General features: G+C 47.7%; 2 protein-coding genes across 3 annotated transcripts; both read left to right on the top strand.

The window, feature by feature from the left end:
- Positions 1-655: 655 nt before the first annotated feature.
- EIF5A2 (eukaryotic translation initiation factor 5A2) lies at positions 656-10,123 on the top strand. Of its 2 annotated transcripts, XM_082319890.1 has the most exons (6): positions 656-673; positions 916-1,106; positions 2,737-2,841; positions 4,439-4,570; positions 5,249-5,339; positions 10,038-10,123. In XM_082319890.1, exons 2-5 carry the CDS (start codon positions 942-944, stop codon positions 5,306-5,308), a joined length of 462 nt encoding a protein of 153 aa, XP_082176016.1. In that variant the 5' UTR covers positions 656-673; positions 916-941; the 3' UTR covers positions 5,309-5,339; positions 10,038-10,123. The 2 variants fall into 2 exon arrangements, with proteins under 2 accessions (XP_082176016.1, XP_082176017.1); XM_082319891.1 differs by lacking the exon at positions 10,038-10,123 and having other exon boundaries at positions 5,249-5,355.
- RPL22L1 (ribosomal protein L22 like 1) lies at positions 9,691-11,693 on the top strand. Its single transcript, XM_082319892.1, has 4 exons — positions 9,691-9,725; positions 10,038-10,130; positions 10,535-10,656; positions 11,443-11,693. Exons 1-4 carry the CDS (start codon positions 9,717-9,719, stop codon positions 11,585-11,587), a joined length of 369 nt encoding a protein of 122 aa, XP_082176018.1. The 5' UTR covers positions 9,691-9,716; the 3' UTR covers positions 11,588-11,693.
- The last annotated feature ends 314 nt before the right edge of the window (positions 11,694-12,007 follow it).

The following is a 12,007-nucleotide window of genomic DNA, read 5'->3' on the forward strand; positions in this document are numbered from 1 at the left end:
TCCGTTCATGAATCCAAGCTTTCACCATGGCTTCCAGGCAGCTTCGGGGCCTTTTGACTGATTACCGTGCACTTGCAAAACGCTCTTGCTTCTGATTATTCTGACAGGGGAAACGTTAAGCGGACACAGGAGCTGTGTGTTGACAGTTAACCACATCTCACAGGGAAGCCGCATCCCGCCAGGCCTTGGGGACACCCATTTCTTTTCCGATTCGTTGGGAAAAAAAAAAAAAAAAAAGTGTTTTTTCGGCCGGGAAGCCGGCTGACCGCGCTCCTCAGGGGGCGGCCGGCAGAGGCGCCAAGATGGCGGCGGGGGGGGGGGGGGGGGTAAGGGGTTGCCTCGGTAGCAATGGCGCCGGCGCCGCGCGATTGGCGTGTGCGCGCGCTGAGCCCAACGGCGCTCCGTAGGCGCCGGGGTGGGGGAAGGCGGGAGGCGCCCCCGACACGTGACCAGCGGGCGGGCGGAGGGGGAGGGCGGGAGGGGGGAGCCGCGGGCCAATCAGCGCGGCGGGCGGCGGAAGCGGGAGGGCGGGGCGGGGCGTGGCGCGGTGCGCGCGCTCCCCGCCGCCTCCCCCCCCCCCCCCCCTTCCCGCCGCAGTGGTCGGGCGCGTGTGCGCGGCGCCGTGCCCCGCCGTGCCCCCGCCCCGCCCCGGCTCCCCGGCCGCCCTCGCAAGGTAAGGGGGGGCCGCGGCGGGAGCGGGGCCGGGGGTGAGGGGGGGGGGTGAGGGGAGGCAGCCCCGGGGGCGGGCGGCGGCACGTGGCGGCTCCCCGCCCGCCGGGCACGTGTGGCGGAGCCAGGCGGGCACGCCCCGGGGCGCCGCCATCGCGCTGCCCCCGCCGCGGAGGGGTGGCTGGGGTCCCCCCGGCCCTTCCCGCCGGCGGGGCTCCGAGCCGACGCTCTCTCGCTTGCCTGCAGCCCCCCCCCCCGCCTCCCCCAGCGCCATGGCCGACGAGCTCGACTTCACCACGGGCGATGCCGGCGCCTCCTTCACCTACCCCATGCAGTGCTCGGCCCTGCGGAAGAACGGCTTCGTGGTGCTCAAGGGCCGCCCCTGCAAGATCGTGGAGATGTCCACCTCCAAGACGGGCAAGCACGGCCACGCCAAGGTGAGCGGCCCCGGGCGGGCTCCGCAAGCCGCGGGCAGCGTGTGCTCCTGCGGCTCTCGGGCCTCCGGAGGCACCGCTGCCGGCCGGGCGAGTGGGGGGGGGGGGGGGAAGGCCGGGCGAGTGGGGGGGGGGGGGGGAAGGCCGGGCGAGTGTGGGGGGGGGGGAAAGGCCGGGCGAGTTGGGGGGGGGAAGGGCCGGGCGAGTTGGGGGGGGGGGAAGGCGAGCGAGTTGAGGGGGGGGGGGAAAGGCCGGGCGAGTGGGGGGGGAAGGCGGGCGAGCGGGAAGGCTGCAGCGTTCCGTTTGGCAGAGCGTTGTGCGTCCTTCCTTCGCTCTTCTCACAGCAGCGTCTCCCGTGTCTCTGCACTCCCGAGTTTGCTCAAGGGCTTCCAGTAATGTAAAAGAGAAAGGATTGAGGGCAGGGGGTTGGCTTGGGGGTTTTTTTCCCTCCCAACTTGTTAAAAAGCTTTAAGGCTGATAGTGATAAAACCTGTTTCTGTAGCGGGCGTAGAGTAAGTTCTGGAAGGGGGGCTGGTGTAGTCACCGGGGCGTGGTTGGGTGTTGCCGTCGCTACCCACCGAAGCACTTTGGTGGCTGCCGGTGCTAGCGGGCCGTCACCCTCGCCCCGCTCGACTCGGGCGCTTCCTAGCAGTGCCCGCGTTCTTTTACGTAATCTGGGAGAGCTCGGCGGGCAGCCGTTGCCTCTCCGGGCCTGCTCTGGCCCTGTTTGGCTGGCTTGCCTCGCTGCTGCTTTCCTTTTTTTCAGCACTGAGTACCTTCCCCCTCCCGCGTCCCAGCAGGGACGTTCTTAGGCTGCTGTCTGAGGCTGCAGTCCTGCTGCCTAAGCAGTGGGCTTACGCAGCTGTCCAGGGCTTGGACCAAGGCTAGGTTTCATTCATTCGACGACGCTTTATGGTGGGTGTGTTAGAGACAGATCTGCTACAAGCATGGATTAATTAGAGTTGTAAGTTTCCGCAACCTTGTATGATACATGTAGGTGGGTGACGTATTTAGGATTTGTCAAAACTAGAGTATACCAAGCCTTTGGCAGGTTTTTTTTTTTTCCTTTCTCCCTCCCCTTGCTTTTTTTTATGGCTTGTTTTATTAGGCAGATCCAGTTTTCTTAAATACTGAAACAGGTGTGAGAATGAAAGGACCTGAGAAGAGCAGGCTATGAACGGGTAATCCGAGCGCTAGCTGCAGCGGACAGCTGCTGCTAGCATAAAGAGAGGTGGGAGCTGCTTTCATCTCTGTGCATGACCACCTCTTCTTTTCCACTTAACCTTCACGTTGTCACTGACACTGTTGTGTTTCTCAGAACAGCTAGAACTTGAAGTAAACGTTTTCTTAACCGCTGCATACTCCGAGCTCTAGCTTGCTGCTGTAAAATGACAGAAGGCTATGGAGGATAACAGTGGCTGGTCTTCGTTCTCACGTAGTGTGCTGTGAAAGGGCGTGAGAGGCCTTCTCTCGGCACTTGAGCCGCTTTCATACCGCCAGCAAAGGGCCTAGGCAGAATCTGGTATTACACGTGATCTCTTAGAAAACTGCGTGCAACCAGCAATACCGATGGCAATGGCATCTTGCTTCTCTAGGACCAACAGTAACTGATGTTATTTTTCTTCTCTTCTAGGTCCACTTGGTTGGTATTGATATCTTCACTGGTAAAAAATATGAAGATATTTGCCCTTCAACTCATAACATGGATGTTCCAAATATCAAGAGGAATGATTACCAGGTGAGTTAACGGTCATTGTGTCCTCCCACACATTAAGAGGCTTTATACTCCGAATACCACAGGTAAACTCACTTCATCCCCAAACTTGCCTCTCAATTAATAAAGTACTGTCGTCAGAATTAATGGAACTTGCCTGTCTAGGCATGACATTGCTGAACTTACAGCATTTACTGAGTTGTTAAAACTGTCGGAGCTCACTGCTTACTGTACAAACAACCCCAGGTTGTAGTGGCAATCTTTAGAAATGACAGGTAATAGATGTAATTCAGAACCCTGGTTTTTCTAGCTCGTGTTGTAAGGTCACTTCTTTATTCTTTGCGATACTGGCATCGTTTAGAATATGAAGAGAGGTTATCCCTGCTGCAAGTTATTATTAGTTAAAGGGTAATCAAGATTTCACTTAAAGTAAATTTGAATCTAAGCATATATTGTCATTTATAATTTCACCCTTACATAGGGTAGATGAATCAACAAGACAGTCTTAAACTGCATTCGATGCCGATTCTAACTTGCTACAGTGCTTTCTGCTCCTTGTGTGGAAGCTGGCTTTAGTTGATCTCAAGTAATTTTGATGCTCCTGAGCTCTGCTCTGAAATATATGTACGGAGGGAACTTGGCAGGCTTCTGTAACTTCTGTGGTGCCTTCTGTGATATGAGTAGCGAGCGCTTAAAAGCAGGTGAGCACAACTCCGGTTCTGAGTTGTAACGTGTCAGCTGTCTTCCCATTGTCTTGGGCACAGTTCTGGTCAGGAACTGGTACATCCACATCAGTTGGAAAGCTGCAATTGGTTGGCAAAGCCAAAGTTCAGAGTCTTGGCGACTCTTCAGGACAGCTGGTGTTGTTGGAATAAAGTGTGACTAGCCTGTCTTAGGGCTCAGACCTTCCAAGAGATTCTTAATGCTATCTTGGTGATCTTTCTCTTGTGTTCTTGGGTCCTTATTGCTACTGAAATTCTTGCTGTTTACCAGACTTGTTAGGGCTGCCTTTTAGGTTTGCTGTTAATGCGTTCCAAGTTCCCTAACCTGCTGTGTCAAGAGAGCTGTTCCCCTTAGCTCAGGCTTTCGGTTAGGCTGAAAACAGGCATTATAAAAGTGGTCCAGAGCTTGGTGAATGTTCCCCAATTTATTCATTAGCCTTTAATGTAAATGATAGTACCTCATTGTACAAATGAAGGTATAGAAGTGTACGGTTCAACCGTTGTGTGGTTTGTACACTTGGTAAAAGCAATGCTGGTCAGCGACCGCCATTCCGGTTATTGTTTCTAATTCAGAGATGTAAAAAGCCGAAGCAGTGACCTGGAAGCAGTACATTTTCTAAATCACAAGGATGGGTTTTGCAGTGCCCCACATGCTAGGAAGTAACCAGCAGGGTTCTCGTGGTTCTTGATAGCAGGCTGGCTTTTGCTGCGGTTGTCCTAACTCTCAGCCCTCTAAACTGTTGTTAAAAATGGACTTAAATTAGATTCTTAACTATTACAAACACAGTACTTAAGAGTGGATGTAATGGGTAGAGTTCGCTGCCGTCTGTTTGTCTTCAGCTACTGCCCGCTAGTGACTACTGATATTGAACTTCCTAAAAGTGAACTTCTCTTCACAGCTGATAGGTATTCAGGATGGGTATCTCTCCCTGCTGACAGAAAGTGGTGAAGTTCGTGAGGATCTAAAGTTGCCAGAAGGGGATCTTGGCAAAGAAATAGAAGGAAAATTCAATGCCAATGAAGATGTGCAGGTAAGTATAGAGGGCAGACAAGCAGAGTTATGGTTAATTCCACTTGATTATACAACGAAGAAGTCTTATTCTGATACTGACCATTTGTATCTCTCTGTGAAGAGCGGGTTAGAAGCACGGGAACTGGTCCTTTGAGATGCAGGAGGGCTTTTGTATTGGAGCACTCAATATGGCACTGAAGCCCGGCTCAGTTGACCGGAAGGTGATATGGGTCTCTCTCAAATGCCTGGATAAATCCTAACAGTGCTGTCCGCACGGTGTGGCTTGGAGCCTCCAGGCTTTCTTAATCGGGACCAAGTGTAGAGTTTTGTGATGCAGCCTGAGCAGTCTAATTTGCGAAGTTAGCAAACCCGTCTGCAAGTAGCTCTGCAGACTGCAGTCCGTACTGGGCCACGCCAGTTGCCAGTTTGGCTCTATTGCAGGAGCTTGTTCGTCTTCCCGTCTTGTACGAACCTCAAGCTGCCAGCCAAGGCAACGTGGCAAAGAGAAGGCAGCAGAAGAGTAAATCGGTGGGAAGGGCAAATATTGTGGAAATTCTTCTGATGACTGAATTTTACCAGCTTCAACTTTTTTCTTCTCAAGAGAGATGGGATAGATATTAAAATGTGAAAGTCTGTAACTTCTAGGAGTGCTTCCTCTGGCGTGGGTTGGAGCTCACCTATCTGTCTTTTCTTCCAGATATCCGTCATAAGTGCAATGAATGAAGAATGTGCTGTAGCCATAAAGCCTTGCAAATAAAGAGGATCGCCAGGCTCGGGCAACTGCTCAGGTCTGGACAAACCACAGATCTATAAATTTGGTTCTTATTGTCACCAAAGCTCTGGCCTTCACAAGCAACCTCATTTCTTTTTTGAATTGTTAATAAGCCGTGCTGGATTCTGGATTAGTGTTGCAGGCTAACTGGCAGTTTTCAAAATCACTGAGATTTTAATTCCTTAATTGTAACTATTTTAACATTCCTGTGGGTTTCAGCTATGGATCTAAGAAACCAATCAGGTGTTACTAGTGGATATATTTTTATTTGCTTGAGCAAAACAGTGTTTGTCTGTATGAACAGACAAAATACAGTATTCAGGGGCTTTTAGATAAGCTGGTAGGTATCTAGGATTATAAAGTGACCTAGAGCACAAATAGTATTTTTCTTGACATGTTTAGGTAGAACTGACAATAAAAGTAGCCTTTTTTTTTTTTTTTTTTTTTTTTTTTTTAAAGCTTAAGTATTTTGTGGATTGGGACTCTTGCAGAACTGTAGGTGCCAATCGCAACTTTTAGACCAAGAAACTCAAGTGATCAAAAATGCCAGCTGGCTTCACCAAGCCCCAGTGGCCATGTGCAACTTAACTGTATTACCTCTGTATTCTTCTTTGCCAACTTGTTGGCTTATTGTAACGATAAAATGGTGTCAAAGCCTACCTGTGGTTTAGGCAGGCAGTTGGAATATTGGGTAGGTAAGACGTAGATAGGTCAAGGGGACACAAAGGTGAGAATGGATGTTAAAGCTATAGACTTTCACTCGAGGCCTTTGTCAGACTTGAAAAATAAAATAGAAAAACGCAGTTCAATTGCTTTCCTCTATTGTATTTATCTTAAACTATAAAAGGGTGACAAAATCCATGGGAATCTGTTGCAGTGCTTCCAGCTTTAGGTTTTAATCTTCAGGTTCAGACCATATTTTTGTAGCACAGGGACCACATCTTTTTCAAAAAGTGGGACAAACTGTAGCATTAAGCCTAAACTAAATGCATGTGATTCTTTTTAAAAAAATAAAACTATTGTATTTTCAAAATATAGACTTGACAGACAATACTGAACAACCATGGCTTAACTATAAAAGTAAATAAATTGCAACATAGTTATGAAAGCTAGCTCCTCTCCAAGGGAGTTCTGAGTCATTGAAACACGCGTGCATGCCTCTAACTATTTAGTAGCTTAACAGGCAAACCCAAGGCTTCACGGAACTAGTCATGGAAGGATGACTAGCCTGTTCCTGTTTAAGGCGTTCAACTTGAATTCTAAAACTTGGTGACTCTTCATGAGTGGGAAACTTCCTTAGTCCGTGGCTCAGACCTCTCTTCACAGTTGATAAGTTGTTTCAGGAACTTGCCTTAAGCTTCAGTGGCTGTTGGCTAATGGAGGACAACTTGTAAACAGGAGGCACGCTGCCCTGGACAGCACGCACAATTCACACTCTGTTGGCAGCAAGAGTCGGACTTCACACTGCTGTTAACTGCTTAAAGTGTTTTCAGCTTAATACTATGTACTCTCTCGTCGCCAAAGGGCTCATGGCAACTGTCCCGAACTGCCCTCGTACGTACTGTGGCAGGGCTTAGCCGATCTCGGAGGTCTGAGGTAGATGGCAAACCCATGCGTTTTCCATAGACTTCTCATGACAGGGAGAGCAGTACGGTGAAGGTAAAGACAGCAATAAATCTACTCTGGTAATAAAGCACAGTTACCTGGGACACCTGGCAGAAGTAGGATACTGCCCCTCGCTCTTGCCTAGCACAATACACATTGCAGGGGAACTCTATAAAATAGCACCTTGACTGAAATGGCAAAACCGCTTTTTAAAAAAAGCGGTAGGTGCAAGAGATGGAAATGCATTCAGAATAGTTGTGAAGTGCGTGCTTAACGGTTCAGGCTAGTCGCACTATGCTCCTTTCTGCCTCTCCATCGAGCTGGTACCCGAGAGACGGGCTTTGTTGGCTTTGGAGGTGACTGTGAAAGCACTGATGATGGTCTCGACAGCAAGCTGAGCTTTGTGATGTCAAAAGGGAAGTCATAGGTTGCTATGTCAAACTCGTGCAAGTTCTAATGCTATCACCGCATTAAAAATACTTCTAATATGCTTGAAAACTACAAGACTTGGATTTGTCCTTGTTCTGGTAGTGCTTTAGTCTGCTTTCAGGTGCCTGTCTGTCCTGTAAGACCTTGTGGGAAGACAGGTATTTGACGCCACTGTCCCACAGTCTAAGCATTTACTTAGACTGTAAGCTCTCTGGGACAAGGGCTGGTTTTTGTCCTGTCCCTGCAAGCGGGGTCCTGGTCTGACTGGAGTTTTCAGGTACTACAGCAATCTAAAGACAGAGGTTTTATGACCTCCAGCTTGCTGGAAGAGCCCTCCTTGGGACATATGGATGTCCTTCTATTGCAACCTTCAGTTCTGCAAGATTTCAGTGATTAAGTACTTCATTATAGGTTTGTTCTTATATACTCAGTTGTCTTTTGTGAAGCACTTCGAACACTATGGAAGTGCAGAGCATTGGCTCGTCATGCATGAAGTTTCCCATAGGTAATACGTAAGCATGAGTCTTAAGCATAATCGCCAAGTTTCGGTAGGGTTAAAAGTTACTTCTAAATTAGAACATGTATTTGAGGCATTTTTTCCAAAGTAAGATGTTTCAGTTTACTGTCAGAATCGTTTGCAACAAACTTTCTTTGTGATCGATAGTCCGTATAGATGCGTATTTTTAAGATCCCTAACCAAATGCTTAGGGAAATTCTCCTTTCATAGCTTTACTTTAAAACAAATCTTACCAATTTATGTGTTCTGTAGTACTGTCTTAACACTTAAATTGTGTCAAAACCGAAAATGATAAACTTCTAATAGCTGATGCAATTGCTTAGAGTAAAGGCTGTGAAAAGCAGGAGGTGAAGAAAAGTATTTCCACTCCAAATAATGCATTTTTTTTATGGCTCCAATTCATTGAGTTTCTCTTACAGAATTCTCTTACAGAATTCTCACAGAATTGGAAAGACTGCAGTGTTTCCTGCCTCAAATGTTGGCAAATAATACTTTAAGATTTCAATAGATCCTTCTAATTTTTGCTTATAATGGTGGTTTTTCAACTAGGCTCTTGCTAGTTGAGCCATGTTCTCAGGGCTGTTTTTTTTAAGAAGTTAGCTGAATTTCATTGTTTTAATGTAACTGCTTTCAAGCTTCTTGCAGGTTTTTCTAATCCACAATGTACCCAGAAATGGTGCACAGTCTGTAGTTTCACAGGTAATTTTACATAATCTGTAAAGAAGTCAAACTTGTTGACAGTTCAGACTCTTATGGTTACTGCAGGTCAGTCTCACAGAATTCAAAATTCAATAAATCCCACTTTTTTTTTGGTTGAGTAATTAGAATGTAGTTTGTTACAGTAGAACTAAACTTCAGGAAAAACAGAAAAAGACCTTGTTAAGGATATTTTGAGTATCTCGCTTATACACTGAGAATGTTAATGAAGGCGTAGATCCTGGAGGCGTTGTGGTGGGAGCGTGGTGGAGGTTCAGCACGGTACGCCGGGAGCATCAGAAGTCCCTCCAGTATCTGCAGCCTGGCCCTGCAGTATTTGGCATCTGAGAGTAACTTGGTTTGTGAACTTTAAAACGAAACGTTTGCTATGTAGCGCTGTATCGCAGAAACCCCTATTCTCAGTTGTCCTGTGCTGTATGTTGTAAGCGTAACTGGTGTTCGGCGCGGCTTTCAAAACGCGGGGGAATGAGGAATGATGGTGATGACTTGTTTTACTGATGATAGCAAAAACCAAACCCTGTAACTTGTGTGAGCCGGGAACGCTGGTCCTCCTCGCGGTTCAAACCTGTATCTGTTTCGGAAGCTGTATTAACACCGTGCAAACGATGCGGGGAAAGATGTAAATGTGTGTTTTGCTCCAGAAACAATAAAGATGTCAGTGCTGTGGGGAGCTGGGTGCTGGTTAAGATGACAGGGACGGCTGGAGAGGCTCTAACGCCTGGGTGAGGTTGCTGGAGGGATCTGCCAGCCCCAGCTCTGACAGGACGGCTGCTCGCCGGGCGTTCGCTGCCCCGCTCTCAGCCGGCCCCCTCAGAAACACTTCACCGCTAGAGCGGCGCGGCCTGCCGCTTGTACGAAAGCAAGAGGAAACGCTTGCCTTCCTGTCCAACAGAAATAGAAATCAGACGATAAAGTTAAATAAAAAGGTGACTCATTCATGCTAAAGACGTGTGGCGCCTCCCTCTGTCTCGGCGACAACATGGCCGCCGCCAGGCCGGCCAGCCCCCCAGCGTGCCCGCGCAGGCCCGCCCCGCGCGCCTGCGTGATGGCGTCACGGCCGGGGTATAAAAGCGCGGCGTGGCCCGCGCCGTTCCCTTTCTTCCTGCGGGAGCGCCGGGCCGCAGCATGGCGCCGGTGAGGGGGCCGCGGCGGGGCGGGGGCCGGGGCAGCGGGCGGCCTTCCCGCAGCCGGGGGCCAGCGGGCCTCGAGTGGGTGGCGGCCGGGGCCGGGGCCGGGGCCGGGGCCGGGGCCGGGGCCGGGGCCGGGGCCGGGGCCTGGCCGAGCCGAGCTGTCTGCGGTGAGCATCGCTCTCCAGGCGGTGTCGGTCTGGGCCTCCGCCGTGTCCCCCTTCGCCCTAATCAGTGTTTTTCGGGTGTGGGTTGTTAATGTTAACGTTGGGTTTTTTTTGTTTGTTTGTTTGTTTTGGTTTTTTTTTTGGTGTTTTAGCAAAAGGACAGAAAATCTAAAAAGTCAACCTGGAAGTTTTGCCTTGACTTGACCCATCCTGTGGAAGATGGAATTTTTGATTCTGGGAATTTTGTAAGTCGTGGTTTTGCTCATACTTCTCTTGCGTAGCGTAACGACAGCCTTAGTACGGTACGACAGCTGAATGACAACGGAGAAGTTACATTTCAAACTAGTAAAATCAACAGCTGTTTTTCAAATTGTCAGCAGTTTTTGAAAGTCTCTTGGGTTTAGATGTCTTTTATAGACAAGACGGTTCATACCTGTCCGTGAATAGAACTGCTTTAAATCGAATCCTGTTCTAGCACGGGGGTGATTTTTTTAATTACACACTGTAAAATCTTACTGCATTGTGAATACTTGCTATCAGGACATAAGTAAATGGTGATTTTTAATATTGCTCTATGGCTAGGGTCCCTTCCCTAGTTCATACCTAGGGTGCCATTCCCTAGTGTTCTATTTCTTTAATGTTGAAACAGGAACAGTTCCTAAAGGAGAAGGTTAAGGTCAACGGAAAAACTGGAAACTTGGGCAACACCGTTCACATTGAACGTCTGAAGAACAAGATCACAGTGACATCCGAGAAGCAATTTTCTAAAAGGTTGGCATAGGTTCCCTTCTGTTGTACTTGCGATAGTGGATTTTGAGCAGTCGTATGTTGAACGTGATGACTTCTGATACATATAGAGGAGGTGTCATCGCTAACCTTCGTAGCACTTACAAATATTAGTGAAAGATGTAATTCAAACAAATCTATAATATTAGATATTTTTTAAAATTGCTTTTTAAAGCACAGAACTTGATCGCAAATTAATGCTTCCTCTAGTATAAACATAGTAATACAGAGATGCTTTATATAGGTTGTTAGAAGTATATCAAGGAAAGAGACGCTTTAAAAAGTCATGCTGAATTCACGTCACAGGCGGCTGTTTCATTACTTAAGTGGTTGTATTAAAGTGTCTGTGTACGCAATACGTGTTGTTGCGAAAGAACCCCTTAAGTCAAATGAAGCCTTAAACTGCTCGGTGCGTTAGGGCATGCAGCAGGTGAGTGCGCTGCTCAGAGGTGCGGTTCCTTCCCAGCATCCCCCCTTCATTTGCTGATACAGGTGCACCAATATTTATTGCGTTAGACCAAGGTTTAGAACCACTCCTCAATGCTTTTGAGTTACTGGCATTGTGCTACGTAGTCAAAAAGTGTCAAATAATAAATTCTTATGTATCTGGAATGAAAATGTAATTTTATTACCTGTTACGTATGATAATTTTTTAGTTCTGGATAGAATTAGTGGGGCGTTGCCCTGCTAGGGCCGTGCCTTGGGTGGAGTGCAGACAGCAGTATGCGTTGTTAAATGAGAAGGTTCTAACCTATAATTACTGTTTTTAAGGTACCTAAAATACCTCACAAAGAAGTACCTCAAGAAGAACAACCTGCGTGACTGGCTTCGCGTCGTTGCGTCTGACAAGGAGACGTACGAACTACGCTACTTCCAAATCAGTCAAGATGAAGAAGGATCGGAGTCTGAGGAATAATTGACGCTTAGCTTTATACTCAGTACAGCGTACAAAAAGACTAGAACATCTATTTATAAGAACACTTAACTTATTGGTGAATAAAGATTTTGTACCCTGTTCGACAGAGCGTGGTTAGTTTTCTAGCTTTTTTCTTAAATTTAATTAAAAACCATCACGGGGAATCATTTGATTTGCAGTTTTCCTTCCGTTGCTAGAAATCAGAGCTGTTCAACGTGGCATCAGTGGGAGTCCAAGTAGAGAAGAACTGAGCCCTTTGCCCAATACATAAGTAGGACAGTTACATCCGTGTTTAATTATATTTTTACAAATAATGCTAGAGCTCTTTGTGACTAAAAGTACCAGCTCCTTCTGCTAACTTATGTGGAGCTAATGATGTAATTTTTAATAAAAGTTTAGTTATTTAGTTAAAAATCAGGC

Source organism: Platalea leucorodia, assembly GCF_965183815.1.
Source record: "Platalea leucorodia genome assembly, chromosome: 8".
NCBI lineage: Eukaryota > Metazoa > Chordata > Aves > Pelecaniformes > Threskiornithidae > Platalea > Platalea leucorodia.